Raw genomic sequence first — 17,568 nt, forward strand, 5'->3', positions numbered from 1 at the left:
GTTATGATTGGCAACATTTTAAAAACCTTTTAACTTTGTGAAAGAATATTTTGATAAACAGAGTAATTAAAAGAAACCCTTCCACAATGTAAATAATGCATTACTCTTGGGGGGGAAAGACTTAGGAAATAGAAAGTGGTAAAACGACTGATTTAATAATTTAGTAATAGTGAATTCACCATGTGTTTATTAAACCCCTACTATGCTAGTAAGTTAATATTCATAACAAGATATAATATATTGATCTTAATTTGTGACTACTTAGCTCAGATGGTTAGAAAGTCATGTCTGTGATGCCCAATTCTTATATTCAGTCCTTTTCTATGCTAGTTTGGTTTTAGTTATTTAGAACAGACAACTCCATTAATCTTGTAATCTGGAAGATGGGGATGATCATCACACCTATCTCCCCAGGATGGGTGTGAAGATAAAATGAGATAATATTTGTGAAACTTTTTAAAAACCATAAAGCGCTTTGTGAGTGCTTATCATTATTATTAATTCTGGTCAGGTTGGCCTGGAACTTTGTGTTTTGGTGACAAGGGTATTTAAGTGAGATTATGGTTATCATGAATTAAAAAAAATTCAAGCACATTCTTTACTTAGGATGTATCACTAATGACATTTAGTTGTTGACAGGTGCACTTTGGTGCTCTCAGTTCACTAATTTTAAATGAAAACAATGCTGTTAGAAATAATTTGCTTCAGGTTTAAGACACTTGTCAGAATGAAGCTAGGTGAAGAGAACAAGATAATATGAACAGTTTTTAAAATTTGTAAATTGAGAATACTGATAGTAATTATGTTCTTTTATTTGGTGTGATTATGAAAACCATTTTCTGACTAATGTTATTTTTTTCCATACAGTGCAAATTTAAATTATGATTAATTCTTTTTAATATAATAAACATACCAAATTCTCTATTATTTAATGGCATGTTTTTTCCAGGTTGTATGCAGGTCCAGAGGTAGATATTTGGAGCAGTGGTGTTATTCTGTATGCTTTATTATGTGGCACCCTTCCATTTGATGATGATCATGTGCCAACCCTTTTTAAGAAGATATGTGATGGGATCTTTTATACCCCTCAGTACTTGAATCCTTCTGTAATTAGCCTTCTGAAGCATATGCTGCAGGTGGATCCCATGAAGAGAGCCACAATCAAAGACATCAGGTAAAAAAATAGCATTTGTATTTCCTTAACGGGTTTACAAGTTCTTACAAACTAATTTTGAATTCATTGGTTATATTTTACTGGTAAGTACTATCAGTATCTTGTTTTTAAGGCAATGGTGTTAAGTGAATTTCCCAAGGTCACATAGCTAGGCAATTATTAAGTGTCTGAGGCCGGATTTGAACTCAAGTACTCCTGACTCCAGGGTCTGTGCTCTATCCACTGTGCCACCTAGCTGTCATAATATCTTTTTTTAAGAGAGAAAAAATAAGTTTTTTTATTACCTAAATTCTTAATTGGAATTGAGGAGAGTATCTTGAGTTGATAGTTAAATTCTACTATGATATCCAAATAGACAAGAAGTAGGATTAAAGGATTAAAGGATTGATCCTTGAGTATTCAGATAATTAGGAGATGGGTGAAAATTTCACATTACCACTTGGTGCATGAAGCTGTACATTAGAAAGCCTCTCATTCCTGGTATGAAAATAGCTATGCTTTCTTCCTCACTTTGTGGTGAAGGAGAGTCTTTGGGTCTAATTTTGGCAGGCATTTGGTGATGAGGTCATTCCAGAGACTTATAAGGGTACAAAGTTTATTGAGTAGTTCTGTGAGGGACATAATTGTCATTTAGAACTTCACTCCTCTCTCAGCTTCCAGATTTCTTTAAAGTACGATGTTTTCTTGCTCCAAACTTTTCTATTCCTCATGAGGTTTGTCAGTATTTTGGGTCTGCTTCTCCTGACTTTTCTGAATAGCAACTCTTCTTTTTTTTCCTTCTGAACCTCTCAACATCATTCTCAGGGTTTTGCAGCTGTTGCTGCTTCATATAAGTAGAGACACATTTCTGTAAGATACTGTTTGTGACTCTTAGCCCTTTTGACATGACAGGAACTCAGCATGGACCCTCACCAAATCTACCCTTTAGTTCTAAAATTCTTTGATTCTTTTACAAATTGATGGGAAGGTGGAAGAGAGTCTCTAGGTTTTTATCTTCAGTCAAACATTGCAATAAAAATGTGATGTAAATTAGAATGATTTTTGAAACCAGGGACATATTTATATATATAGTCTTGGATGCACAAGATTCAGAATATAAAATTGAATGCATCTTTATATGTTAAAAAGTGTTACCTACTTTATAGAACATTTCTTTTAGTGCTTTAGTGGATCCTTGATTTGGGGGGGGGATGGATTCATGATTTCTGCTGATGCAGATCTCAACTCCCACACACCTTCTTTTCCTGTCAATGTTTTCCCAGAGAACCTCTGCATAGGATCTATTCAGGGGACTGGAAGCTTTCTTTTTCTTTGGCTAATGTTGCATTACCCATCTGTTCCTTCACTATCTTTGTATGATTGATCTACTTTTTTGTCTAGCCCTGTATAAATAGGCATCAAAATGTTTCTAATAACTTTTATGCCAGAATTTAACTTTTTTCTTTAGAGTTTTTCAAAATATTTGAATGTGTGTGTATATATATATATATATATATATATATATATATATATATATAATATATTTTCTGGAGAAATTAATACTTTTTGAGATTGGGTAAGACTGTTGGATTCTGAACTACTTAATGCTATATTCTGTATCCTACTGGTGAACTGAAGACATTAGAGTAATACCCTTCAATAACTAACATGCTTCTGTCATTTATGTTCAGACACTAAAAAGAAATGTAAAGAAAGAAATGGTTGTAGTCTGTTGTAAGAGTCTCCTCAAATTTGGATATATCATTCTAAAAGTACGACTTAAATAGGATTGGAGTTTAAGTTTTTAAAATGGTTTATAATAAATTGAAACCAATATTTACTTTAGAATCAGGGGTTCTCAATCATGAATTTTTCCAAAGAATAACCACTAAAGATAGGATCATTTCTTTAACTAAGAAGATGAAAGCACCACTTCTCTTCAGTTTAGGAAGACTAGGATGCCCAACTTAAGAAAATATATATGGGAAGTTTTCATAGAGGAAATAGTGACCAAGAGTAGAATTCAGCTAGAGAAAAGTTTCTAAGGGAACAAGAGTAAAGAATTATAGAAGGTTGAAGACCCATACATCTAGCTTCTAAGTGAGCAATGGGATTCAGAAAGGTAGAAGAAAAAAGGAAATAAAAATTTTTAAAAGACCAAACTACATGGAAAAGATATTATGCTGTGAGATAAAATAAACTAGAAATCCTAAATGCAAAATAATTCTGTAAGTTCTCTGAGGATTTTGGAACAAATAAGAATAGTAAGAAACTCTAGAATGGTTCAAAAATATCATTAAAGAAGATATTAAGATAGAACTTAGGTCAGTAAACAGAGCTCTCAAAGCAGAAGTAATGAAAATAGTCAACAGTGTAATCAATTTAGAAAATGTTATGATGAAGAATGGTTAACTTTGAAATGAAAACGACAGATTTGGGACTAAATAAAACAGAAGTAAAAGAAAATTTGGCAGGAAAAAAATGCAGAACATATGAATTCTGAGGAAGCAAAATAGTCCTGTCTTGAATAAAAAATGTGCTGTGCTGAATTGAGCATTAGAGGTCTCCCAGAAGAATAGCATAATTTTTTAAAATTAATTTTTAATTAAAAAAATTTTTAATGATATATTAAGGAAAGTATCCAGAACTTTTGAACATCCTGTATTTGTCAATAAGCTCCATAAATCCTTGCCAGAGAAAGTTCCAAGCTTAAAATTCTGGGGTATATTAATAGTTGAATCTCAAAATTACAGTACACAATAACAAGCAACTAGAAGGAAAAAAAGGAAAAGAAAGAAAGAAAATTAGCTTTTATAAAGTTCCTACTATGTATCAACATTGTGCTAAGAACTTTTTACAAATGTTTAAGTCATCTGCTATTAAAGACTTTGGAGGAATATTTTATTTTTTTTAGGTTTTTGCAAGGCAGTGGGGTTAAGTGACTTGCCAAGGGTCACACAGCTAGGTAATTAAGTGTCTGAGGTTGGATTTGAACTTAGGTTCTCTTGAGTCCAGGACTGGTGCTCTATTCACACCACCACCTAGCTTCCCCCATATAAAGACTTTGAATTCACATAACCCAAGATTGCTTTATGGCTTTGAGAAATTGGAGAGAAAAAATGAAATAGAATATTCTTTTCCTTCCTTTTCCCCTTCAAAAAAGTAGCTTAAATTGCAAAAATATCATAACCTGCAAAACTGAATGTAATCACTAATGAAAAATGATGAACATTCAGGAGGAAAAAAAAAAGATACATTTAAGGAGATATTCTAAAACAGCAAAGGCAGCAAAACATTCATATTAGAAACCTTTCAAATAAGAAAAATATAAGAAAATAGTAATATTTATAAATGACCTAAGTAATGAAACAGTTATTATGTTTGTAGATTATGGTTTAAAGAAAAAAAAATTGGATTGAGGGGTGAAGGAAGAAAGAGGATGGATTTAAGGCAGGAAAGATTTAAGGGGATCCTAAAGAATCAGGAGAAGAGGAGGAAGCACTTCATTAATATTCCATGGACTAGATCTAATGCTTTCCCATTAAGGCGTATGTTGTAGTAAATATTGTTAGAATTGGAGTCATAGAGCCTGTGAAAAATAACATCATCATTTAAAAAAAACTCAATCAAAACTATACCATTCCTAATTTGCATAATTATGTTAATAAAGTCAGGAAAAATCATATGGAAAAAGTACAACACTTTTATGGTAAAATGCTCTGACACATAGACATAACGGGACCATTTTAAATATGATCTGTAAAGTATGCTTAAAATTAGAAGCTAATAAAATTTTCAAAGGAAAAAATACTAGAAAATTTCCTTATAAATACAGGAGCAAAGCAAGGATGTTCTTTCTTACCACTGTGTTTTTACTAGAAATGCTTGTAATACAAGAGGAAGAAATTGAAGGCATAAATATCAGCACAAAGGAGATAAAACCATATTTGCAGATTAAAATGAATTACTTATAAACCCCCCAAAATCAGTGAATTGAGACACTACTTTAGGTAAGTAGCAACATATAAAACCCAAATATAGCATCAATGTTTCTATATAACATAAACAATACAATAACAAAGAGTAGAAAGAAATACAGAAATATCATTCAAAACATTTGGTTCTTGTCCTTTTTTTATTGAAAAAGATAAAAATTACATCACTACATTTGAGACAAATTACAGTGTGTCTGACTGTGGCAGATCAGACTAATATGAGCTGGGAATGCTTTACTACAGGTTGGGCATAAACAAACCATGTGAACACCTGGGGTGGGTACCTTAAACTTATGGATGTCATGATTTGCTTCAATTCTGCCTTGCTCAGGAAAGCATGACATGCTGAGTGGTCCTGTACCTGTGTCTCCCATGCTATACAGTCAGTTTTAAATTTCCCCAATGAGAACTTCAGGGTGTCTTGGTATTGCTTCTTCTGACCCTGTTGTGAGTGCTTAATCTGTGTGAGTTCTCCATAAAATAGTTTTTTTTTGGCAAGTGTACATCTTGCAATCTAACATCATGTGCAGCCCATCATCATTGTACTTGGAATGCTAGTGAGAAAGGATCAGTGTCTGGTATCTTCTCCTGCCAGGTGATCTTCAGAATCTTCCCAAGACAATTTAAATGGAAGCGATTTAGTTTCCTGACATGGCACTGGTAAACTGTCCAGGTCTCACAGGTATATAGCAATGAGATCAGTGCAATGGCTTTGTAGACCTTCAGTTATTCAGTCTTAATACCTCTTCTCTCCACACTTTCTTTCTCGGAGTTCCCCAAATATTGAGCTGGCTCTGACAATGTGTGTGTCAGTCTCATTGTCAATGTGAACCTCCTTGGAAAGGACACTGCCAAGGTAAATGAACACCACTCAAAACTTCTCCATTTGCTGAAATCATATGGATGGTGTGGTACTGGCTGATGGAGCACTTGTGTTTTCTTTGTTAGACCAAAATTAGCACAAGCAGCAGAGAAATGATCCATACTGTGTTGCATGTAAGCTTCAGAGGCTGCATTGAGTGTGCAATTGTCTGCAAACAGAATATCATGCATCAATATTACCTCTATTTTGGTCTTGGCTTATAACCTTTTCTCCAAGTTGAAGAATTTGTAGTAGCTGATCTTGAGACCCATGGGCTCATCCTCAGTGAACACATTTGATAACATGGTTAAAAACATGCTAAAAAGCATGGAAGCAAGAATACATTCTTGTTTTACTCCATTGGTAACTAAGAAATCTTGAAAGCATCATCCAATATCCAGAATCCAGACATGCATGCTGTTGAGAAAGTGACATACAACACTGATGAACTTCTCTGGACAGCCAAATTTTGACATAGTTTCCCATAAATCCTCAAGACTGATGGTATCAAAGGCCTTGGTCAGGTCTGTAAATGATGTATACAGACCTCTGTTCTCTTTCTGGCATTTTTCCAGGAGATGTCAGGCAACAAACACCATATTGACTCCTTGACCCTTTCTGAAGCCACATTAGCTCTCAGGGAGGTGACCATTTTCCAGATGAAGGATCAACCTATTGAGAAGAACTCTGTCAAGAAACTTACCAGCAGTGACTAAAAGAGAAATACTTTTGTGATTGTCACAAGACAATCTATTCCTTTTACCTTTATAGAGATGGACAATGGAAGTATTCTTGAATTCTTAGGGGATAACCTCTTCATACTATATTACCTGGAAAATTTCAGTCTGTTTTTAGATGAACAATGGATCCCCTACTTTGCAGCTCTCAACTGGAATAGAATCAACACCAGGTGCTTTGTCACTTGTAAGGAGTCTAATGGCATTTAAAACCTCTTCTTCAGTTGGAACTTCAGCTAGGGACTGACTGACTTCAACTTAAGATAAATGGGCAAAGACTTCTACATTGATTGATGATGGTCTGCTAAGGACATTAAGTGTTCAACCCATCTCTCAATGTGGCTCCCTCAATACTGAGTAGTTGAGATGTACTATAGGTCTTTGGTCCATAAATAGCCTTCAAGGCATGGTAAAAGCATTCGTTTGTTACTGTCTGCATAAAATTGAATTTCATCTGCCTTATTACTGAGCCAAGAGTCCTGCATCTCTCTTAAGCTTTACTTGGACTTTACTTTTGATGGAATTAAATGCTGCCTTCTTAGAAATGGATGAACTATGTTGTTGGTAAACCCTGTGGAGTTCTTGATTTTTTTATTTAGCAACTTTGGTATTTCCCCCTCATTTTCATCAAACCAGTCTTGGTGTTTGCGAGTGTTCTGGCCCAGATGAGCAAATGCAGTGCTATATACCAGATCCCTAAAATCTGCCCATACCTTTTCTGCTCCACTGTTGCCAACTGTGTGTTGGCTTAGTTTTCCCTCCAAGTTAGCAACAAACTGTTCCTGCTCAGAGAGACACTAATCTCTTGACATTAATTCTTCTAGTAGTCATTTTGCCTTGGGGCTACCATTTTGGTTGAATGTGAATATTTAGCTTAGAGAAGTTGAGTTTGTGATCACTCTTCACTACACATTGTCTTTGTCACTCTCTAATCCTGTCTGTCTCTTCTCCTTATAATCATATAGTGTAATTGATACCAATGTTTACTACGAGGGTACATTGTTTGTGAGAAGATCACGTGATGTGCAAGTCTTCAGGAGTAGGTGACCATTCCTGTTATCAACTCCATTCCCCCACAAAGACTCCCTTTCATGTTTGGTCATCTGAGCCTACTCTAGCATTAAAGTCACCCAAATTGATAAGCTTGATCTCTTTGGGTACACTGATGATAAGGGTCTCCAGGTCTTCATAAAATTTTTCTTTTAACTTCTTCAGTATTTGTCATGTTGGGAGCATAGGCACTGATGAGTTTGACATGGTGTTTTCCTAGAAGTGACAGTCTCATTGTCATGAACCTGTCCTTCACTCCTTTTGGTAGGCATACAAGCTTGTTGACTAGATTAGTTTTGTTGCAAAGCCTACTCCAGCTTCATGGTATTCCCCTTCACTGCAGCCATTTCAGAAAAAAAACTTCAGTAAGCTGGCTTCATTTGTCGGCCTTGTTTCACTCATAGCTGCTATTTGGATACCATTCCTGCTGAGTTTTCTGGAAACAAGAGCTGTTCATCTTTTAGGACTGTTGGATCTTGTGTTGTCTATGAACATAAGCATGTTCCATGCACTGATGTTGAGTGGAATCTTCTTTGAAGAAGTTTTCATAGATTTTTTTGTGTCTCAACTGTACTATGGTACTGCCTGCTGAGGTAATCAGGCCATGCATGGTTGAGTAAGCAGACAGTTTTAGGGCACCTTTACTACCCCCTTTCTCACATCAGGAGGTAAGCAGTGTGATCCTTTAAAGAACATACTGCTGTGTCAGTTGAGGGAATGACCCTATGGCTTAGTCCCTCTGTGTGCAGGGTTGTGACTTACAGTGCCCAGTGTATTCGTACTTGCCTGTCCCCACAGGACTTTGAGGAGTGGTTATGAGTAATGTCTTTTGTTGCTTGCATAAATTAGATTTAAGTGAGGCAGAGTTGCACAAAGTCATCTGCCTCACTCTCTCTTCCGAAATTATCTTGACCATCATAGCAAGACAGAGTCAAGGCAACTGGGAATGGCTCTAGATGCAGAGGATGACCTTGCATCTTCGATTTCTAACTGAGCTCTAAGCACTCCACTGCACCAGCTTCAGCTGCCTTCATGGCTTTTTGGAATGAATTGTTCTCTTCCGCCAATTCCACCAGTGGATACATAAATGATCTGGGCAGGATCTGTTCTTTACAGAAATAAAATAATTGGAAGGATATTGTTTCTGTTTGGGCCACTCTAATTATTTTCATTCAGTTTCATTTTATTTTCAGTTCTACATTCTTTTTCTCCCTCCTCTACGCTATGAGAAGGGAAGAAAAATAAAAGCTTTTAAAAATATTATATTGTTCTTTTCATCAGAAATTTTTGCAATTCTTCCATTTCGTTAAATGTCCATCTTTTTCCCTGGAAGAGAAGGCTCACCTTTGCAGGAAAGTAGATTCTTGGCTGCATTCCAAGCTCCTGTGCTCTTCGAAATATCTCGTTCCAGGCCCTTCGATCCCTTAAAGTTGATGCAGCCAGGTCCTGCATGATCCTTACTGTGGCTCCTTGATATTTAAATTGTTTCTTTCTGGCTGCTTGCAGGATTTTCTCTTTTATCTGATAGTTCTGAAGTTTGGCCACAACATTCCTTGGTGTTTTCATTTTAGGATCTTTTTCTGGTGGGGATCGATGTACTCTTTGATAACTACTTTGCCCTCCGATTCCATGATATCAGGGCAGTTTTCCATCACTAGATCCTGTAATATTAAGTCCAGGCTTTTTTTTTCTTCAATGTTTTCAGGAAGTCCTATAATTTTCAGGTTGCCCCTCCTCAATCTATTCTCAAGGTCAGTGGTTTTGTTGATGAGGTAGTTTACATTTGCTTCTATTTTTTTCTATTTTTTGATTTTGTTTAACTGACTCTTGCTGTCTCATGGAGTCATTAGTTTCTGTAGACTCCATTCTTTTTTGGGGGGAGGAGTTTTCTTCATTAACCTTTTGCAACTCCTTTTCCAATTGGTCAATTCTACTTTTGAAAGAGCTTTCCATTTGACCAATTGAGGTTTTGAGAGAATTAATTTCTTTTTGCATTTGCTTGTTTGAGGATCTGAGAGAATTGTTCTCATTTTGTAATTGTCCAATTGATGAGCTGAGAGATTTATTCTCCTTTTGTGTTTGTCCAATTGTACTTTCTAAGGTATTGTCTCCCCCAAATTTTTAAGCTCCTTCCTTATTTCTTCAAGGAAGTCTTTCTGTGCTGGAGACCAGATTGTATTCTCCTCAGAGGTTCCAGGTTTCTCTGAGTTGGGGTCTTTCCCTTCCAGGAATTTTTCTATGGATCCACCTTTCCACTGACCCTTCTTCATTATGCTAAGACCTTGAGTTGGGGGCGGGGCTGGTTTACCTGGGCTTGGGATTGCTAAAGGCTTTCCTGAGTGCAGTTTCTCTGGCTGGCCAGTAGGAAGTGATGGTTGCCCTCTCTGGGGTGTCTGTGACCTTGGTTGGGAGGCCTTCTCCCTTTGCAGGAAGGCAGGAGTTGGAACTATTGAATTCTTTTGCCTTCAATCAATGGTGGGCTTTACCCTGGCCTGAGGTCATTCCTCAGCTGGGCGGGTTCTTTTGCTCACACACCTGGGCCTGAGGCAGAAGTAATTTGCCTTTGTTTGAGGAGAAGCCTCTGTGCAATGGAGGCTTGCCCTCAGAGTTTCTCAGACCCAAGAAGCCTAGGGATGGTGTCTGCTGTTCTCCTGTACCGGAATACTTCCCCCAGCCTGGTCCCCGAGCTCCAGGGGGACAGCACCAACACCAGCGCTTCTGCTTCCCCGCAGACCCAAGCCCCTTTAGTCCAGCTCCACCGCTGATCAGCAGGTCTGCTCTTGGGCCCTCAGACTCCCGGTTCCAATTCAGCTGTTAATCTGGCTGATCCGGGGCAGATCCTCCCTTGGAGCCCAGACTCACCTGCCCAGATTCGTCCAAGGCTGCTGCGGGAGACAAATCCTGAGGTAGCTGTTCTTCTGGCTTTTCTTTCTGGGTTTTCTAGATCAGATTTCTTTTAACAGGTTTGTTTCATGTGATAGATGGGGAAGAGATCAGGAGACTTTAGAACTGTGCCTGTCTTCTCTCCGCCATCTTGGCCGGAAGTCTATATTGTTCTAACAAAGCAAATTCCCCCATTATAAAAATGTCCAGAAGAAAAAATGCTTCAATATATATATATATATATATATATATATATATATATATATATATATATATACACACACACACTCTGCCTTCCTTGGTTCCATATAATTAAAATGATGATGCAAAGTAAATTAATATACACACCAATAAGATTTCCAAGGGTTTACTTTGTAGAGAGCTAGATGAAGTAATGAAATGCATTTGGAGAAACAAAAGGTTTAGAATCTCAAATGAAGCACTTTTAAAATTTAAGAAGGATGGAGAATACTTAAACAAGGGATAGAGGTGATCATAAAAGTAAAATAGGAGATTTTTATTTCATGAAATCAAAACAGGTTCTCCAGAAACAAAATCAATGCAGCTGAAATAAGGGAAATTGTAAATTGGTAAAAAAAAATATGCATTAAATATCTCTGATAAAGTTCTGATATTAAAAATATAAAAGGAATTAACTAATGTGATAACAATTGTTCTATAATTGTTCAGTGGTCAAAGATAGGAGTAAATGGTTCTCAAAAGAAGAACTGAAAAATTATGATTAAATGAAAGATTACTCCAAGTCATTAATAATGAGAAATTCAAATTAAAACAACTCTTTAAGTTTCATTTCATATCTAGCAATTTGGCAAACATGACCAAAGATAGAAATTTTCATTTATTTTTTGTTTGTTATTTTTAGTTTATTTTTTCAATTGCATGCAAAGATAGATTTCAACATTCATCTTTTTGTAAGCTTTTGAGTTAGACATTTTTCTGCCTCCGTTCTTTTCCTCCCCTTCCCATGACAGCAAGTAATCTGATAGAGGTTTACATGAGTAATTTTGTTTAACATAAGAAATACTCACTTAGGAGGGAAGTGTTACCTGTACTGTTGGTAGAGCTATGAACTGGTCTAGCAATCTGGTAAACAATAGGAATTTATGTTTATTTAAATTAAGACTAAAATAGATTTTGATTCAAAAATGTTATTGGGTCACAGCCTTAAAGATGACAGTCAGAAAGACCCCATGGAAAGACCCCACATATACCAAAATAATCATTATAGCACTTTTATAGTAAACAAAAAAAACTAGAAATATTTTAGTACCTATCAGTTGTAGAATTGTTAAATTGTGGAATAAGAATGTCATGGAGTTAATTTTATCCTATAAGAAGCAATTATTTTGAAGCATTCAGGAAAACATGGGGAAACTTAGATAAGCTGGTTCAGAGTGAAAGAAAACAATATAAATATATATATATATATATATATATATATATATATATATATATATGTATATACACACACACACACACAATGTCTACAAAACTAAAAAGAGCAATAAGACAACGCTGGACACTGTGTAATTGTAATGTCCATGCTAGGTCCTAGAGAAGAGATGGGAAAATGCAGGTCCTTTCTTTCATTAGGTAGGAAAAGGGACTATACATATGGAATGTTGTAAATACTATCATGTGGAATAGATGTGTTAGTTGGTTTTGAACAATTTTTTTAAATGGTATAATTTTTTTCCTTTTATATGTAAAAAACAAGTCTTAATCTTTTTTTTCTAAAATTTACAATCAACTTTAAAATTCTCTTCTGAGCTCCTTCCCTTCATTGAGAAGACAAGCAGTATACATATTTCCTTATTAGTCATTTCTCTGGAGGAGTATAGCATTTTTCATAATACGGTTTTTAGCATTTTCTTGGTTCTTTGTATTGCTGAGAAAAATTAAGTCATTCATAATTTGTCATTGTACAATATTTTCATCAGTTCATGTAAGTCCAGGGTTTTTTTTTTTTTGTGGAAAGTATCCTGCTCATCATTTCTTATTGCCCAGTAATATTCCATCACTATCACATACAACAACTTATTCAGCCATTCCTCATTTGATGGACATCCCCTCAATTTCTAGTATTTTGTTACTACAAAAAAAGAGCTGCTATAAATATTTTTATACAATCATTTTCTTTCTTTTATTAAAAAAAAAAAACCTTGGAATACAGAACTAGTACAATAGTATTGTCAGGTCAGAGGGTTGCACAGTTTTATAACCCTTTGGGAATAATTCCAAATACTTTCTAGAATGGTTGGATCAGTTTGCAAATTCCACTAGCAGTGTGTTTTTCACATCCTCTCCAGCATTTGTTATTTTCTGTTTTAGTCATATTAGACAATGTCATAGGTGTAGAGTGTGTAGTTGTTTTAGTGATTTGGACTTGTTTTTAATATGACTTTAGATAGCTTTGATTTCTTCATCTGAAAACTGTATGTATATAAATATATCTCCTTTGACTATTAACTGAAGAATGTCTCATACTCTTAAAAGTTCAATTTAGTTTAATTTGAGAATTGAGACCTTTATCAGAGATATAGATAAAGATATAGAATTTTTTTCCCCCAGTTTTCTGCTTTCCTTCAAATCTTGGCTTTATTGGTTTGTTTGGTGAAAAACTTATTTAATTTAATGTAATCAAAATTATTCATTTTATATTTCATTATGCTTTTTTATATCTTTTTTCATAATTTATTCCCTTATCCATAGAGCTGACAGAAAAACTATTCCATGCTTCCCTAATTTGCTTATCATGCTTTATATTTAAATCATGTGCCCATTTTTACCTTATGGTATATTATGTGAGGTGTCGGTCTATACCTAGTTTCGACCAAACTGCCTTCTAATTTTCTCTGATGGTTTTGTCAAATAGTTCTTGTCCCCAAGACATAGTTTCATTTATCAGACATGACATTACCGTGGTTGTTTCCTACCAATCCACTAATCTACCATGCTATTTCTTACCAGTGCTAGGTCACTACTTTGTAATTATTTTAATAATGGTCACCACTTTGTAATATAGTTTGAGATCTAGAACAACTAGTCTATCTTCCTTCATATTTTTTCCGTTTATTTCCTTGATATTCTTGATTTTTGTTATTCTAGAAAAATTTTACTTTTTTTTTCTAATTCTTATAAAGCAGTTTTTTGTTAGTTTGGTTAGAATGACAGTGAATGTAATTTAGGTAGAATTGTCATTTTTATTATATTGGTTCACCCTATACATGAGCAATTATTATTTTTCCAGTTGTTTAGATTTGACTGTGAAAAATATAATTGTATTCATATAGTTTCTGGGTTTATCTTGGCAGGTAGAATCCCAAGTGTTATACATTGTTTATTGTTATTTTGCCTAGAATTTCTTCTTCTGACTCTTGCTATTAGACTTTGTTGGTTATATATAAAAATGCTAATGATTTATATAGTTATTTTATGTCCTGCAACTTTGCTAAAGTTGTTGAACTAGTTTAGTTGATTCTTTATACCATCTCTAAGTATAACATCATGTAGAATGATTATTTTTTTCCCCATTGTCTTTTCTAATTCTTTCAATTGCTTTTTCTTATTGCTATAACTAGCATTTCTAGTACAGTATTGAATGGTAGTGGTAATAATGGACATCCTTGCTTCATTCTTAATCTTTTTGGAAAGGTTTCAAGTTTATTATCCCTATTACAAGATAAGACTTGCTCTTGATTTTAGATAAAACTTCTTCTCATGTTAAGAAATACTATTGCTTCCTATGCTTTCAAAAGTTTTTAATAGGAATGAGTTTTGTATTTTGTCAAATGCTATTTCTGCATCTATTTTGTTGTTTTTGTTACTGATATATTCAATTGTGCCAATAGTAGTTTGGTTTTTTAAAAAATATTGAACCAGCTCTGCATTCCTGATATATGTGTATATATATATATATATCTCCCACCTGGTCATAGTCTTTGTGATATACTGTAATTTTTTTCTAATATTTTATTGAAAATTTTTGCATTAATATTCACTAAAGAGATTGTTCTATAATTTTCTTTCTCTGTTTTTGCTTTTCTGGATTAACGTATCAGCACCATAGTTGTATCATAAAATGAATTTGGTAGGAATTTTACCAAATATTTTTCCAAATTTCCAAGTCTTGGAATTAATTGTTCTTTAAATGTATGGTAAAATTCACTTGTGAATCTATCAAGTCCTGGGAATTTTTTTTGTTCAAGAGCTTATGGATGACTTATTTAGTTTCTTTTGCTAAAATAGTTATTTTAATGTTCTACTTCCTCTTCTGTTAACATGGACTAAATTTTGGTGAATTTTGGAAAATATTGTTCAATCTTTGTTTTAAAGGAGGTCTCTTTGGATAAAGGGAAGAAATAGAGATTTATATGCCATAGGATGTATGTGAAAAAAAGCATCAATACAGCTTTAAAAAATTAGGCTATGGACCCGTTATAGACAACTTGTCAGCATTAGTATAGCAGGAATTCTTGTATTGAGTGCTGAATTCTAAGGTTCTTTTTAGTTCCTTACTGCCTGTTTTACCTCCCCTGCTCAACCATTTTACTGGCAAATCTTTCACTTCTAGCTTTTTGAAAGTAATTTCTTGTCCTAGTATAACTCTTCATCTCACTCTTTATTTACATATTCAACCCATAGTGAAAGTAGTGCTAGATGATTAATGCTCATTGTAGTTGCCATGTCCCACTTCTCTAATGGACCTCAAGATCATGTGTTAGGCATTGACTTTGGTTCATATATTTTGGTCTATCTTGACTTTTATTAGAAACCTACATCTACCATAAGATTCTTGCTAGAGGCCTTTTAAAAAAAAATTTATTTAAGGCAATGGGGTTAAATGACCTGCCCAAGGTCAGAGAGCTGGGCAGTTATTAAATCTGAGGCCATATTTAAACTCAGATCATCCTTACTCCAGGGCTGGTGCTCTATTCACTGTGCCCCTAACTGTCTCCAGAGTCCTTAATAGGCTGATCCTTCACTTGGAAGATGGTCACCTCCCTGAGAGCCAGTGTAACTTCAGAAAGGGTCAAGGAGTAGCTGATACGGTGTTTGCTGCCTGACATCTCCAGGAAAAATGCCAAGAAGAGAACAGAGATCTGTATGCAACATTTGTAGAACTGACCAAGGCCTTTGATACCATCAGCAATGAGAGCTTATGAAAAATTATGTCAAAATGTGGCTGTCCAGAGAAGTTAATTGGTACTGTACATCAATCTCATGGCACCATGCATTCCCAGGTTCTGGATATTGGAGGATGCTCTCAAGATTTCCCAGTCACCAATCGAGTGAAACAAGACTGTGTCCTTGCTCCCATGCTTTTTAGCATGATATTTTCAGTCATGTTATCAAACGCCTTCACTAAGGTTGAACAAGGCCTCAAGATCAGTTACTGCACTGATGGCAAATTCTTCAACTTGTGGAGGAGTGTTGATGCGTGATCTTCAGTTTGCAGATGATTGTGCACTCAATGCAGCCTCTGAAACTGAGGTGCGTCAGAGTATGGATCTATTCTCTGCTGTTTGTGCTAATTTTGGTCTAACAACACCAACAAAACATAGGTGCTCTATCAGCTAGCACCACATCATCCATAAGTGGAACCATCAATTACAGTAAATGAGAAGCTTTGAGTACTGTGGACAAATTCACTTACTTTGACAGTTTTTTGAGGGGATTATTGGGGGGGGTCTAGTCTAGTCTGAGAATCTAAAGGATTATACAGATATGAGTTTGTTAATATTAGTATTTTATATTTTAAAATAGATGTGATTTTTACTGCTGCTAACCACCATTTATACCATTGTTTGCTACTAAAGACCCTGATCTTATGAGTTTCAGGAGAAGCTTGCTTCTGGAATTCTGGGAATCTAAACCTATACTAGATTTTACTGCCAGCATTGAAGTCCCAAACAGCAGAATGTGACTAAAGGACCCAGAGTAATGGTAACTAGGTAGAGGACTGATCCAGTAGCATGCCTCATCTAAATATGAATTTAGTGGGATTAATGTTGTATAGAAACTATGCTAAGAGAGAAACCAAGATAATCTAAGGGAGACTGTATCCCTGAGGTTTTAGGGAAAATATTTGTATGTTAGTTTTTTCTGTATTTTTGAAGTAAATATCCCTTTTAAAAAACTAATTAATAAGTTTAAGTAGAACTGGACTGCTACTTGTTTTAGGCTAACAGTGAGAGGAACTCAAGCAGTAAGGACTTAAGCAGATGGTGTTTAAAAAATGGCTTCAACCCCTCAGCAATGTCCCCTAAAACCTTGAGGGGGCAATGCAACTCTCCAATCTGTAAAATCTTATGCCCTGGTTTCCTCCTATCTTTCCACCCTCCTTTCCATGAACTCTACTCCTTGTAACAACTTGTCCCTCCTAAAGGATGGGCGCGCGTGTGCACACACACACACACGCAGGCAGCTAAACTGTTGTCCTGATTTTCCTACATGTGCTCCATCTCAGATCTCTAAGCCTTTGTTTCATTGGCCCATGTAGGTCCCATGTCTACTCACTTCTGCTTCATAGAATCACCTTTTCTTCAAGATATAATTCAGATACTACCTACCTTCTGTACAAACTTTACTTATCACTCAACTGCTAGGGCCCTTACTGCCTTTTATTTCTTTTGTATTTATTCTGCATGTATTTATGTTTATCCCATGATAAAATGTAACCATCTTAAGAGTAGTGAGTTTTATTTTTTTTTTTTTTGTCTTTATATCTCTAGCTCTAAGAACAGAGCTGGCATCTAGTATGTTCTTAAGTGTTTATTGATTGATTGTATCTGGAATATTGAGTCATAAATGAATAGGAAACTTCTTTGTGGTTTTCAAAATAAAATTTAAGCAATAGCCTCCCTG

At 35.2% G+C, this 17,568-nt stretch overlaps 1 protein-coding gene across 1 annotated transcript in view; it reads left to right on the plus strand.

Moving 5' to 3' along the window:
* The window catches only part of PRKAA1 (protein kinase AMP-activated catalytic subunit alpha 1), a 70,827-nt gene that overhangs the window by 37,061 nt on the left and 16,198 nt on the right, over nt 1-17,568 (plus strand). The window contains exon 6 of the mRNA XM_074205924.1: nt 950-1,174. Within this exon, the coding sequence (XP_074062025.1) occupies nt 950-1,174 (225 nt within the window). The remainder of the gene's footprint in view (nt 1-949; nt 1,175-17,568) is intronic.

Source organism: Macrotis lagotis, chromosome X (genome assembly GCF_037893015.1).
Source record: "Macrotis lagotis isolate mMagLag1 chromosome X, bilby.v1.9.chrom.fasta, whole genome shotgun sequence".
Lineage (NCBI taxonomy): Eukaryota > Metazoa > Chordata > Mammalia > Peramelemorphia > Peramelidae > Macrotis > Macrotis lagotis.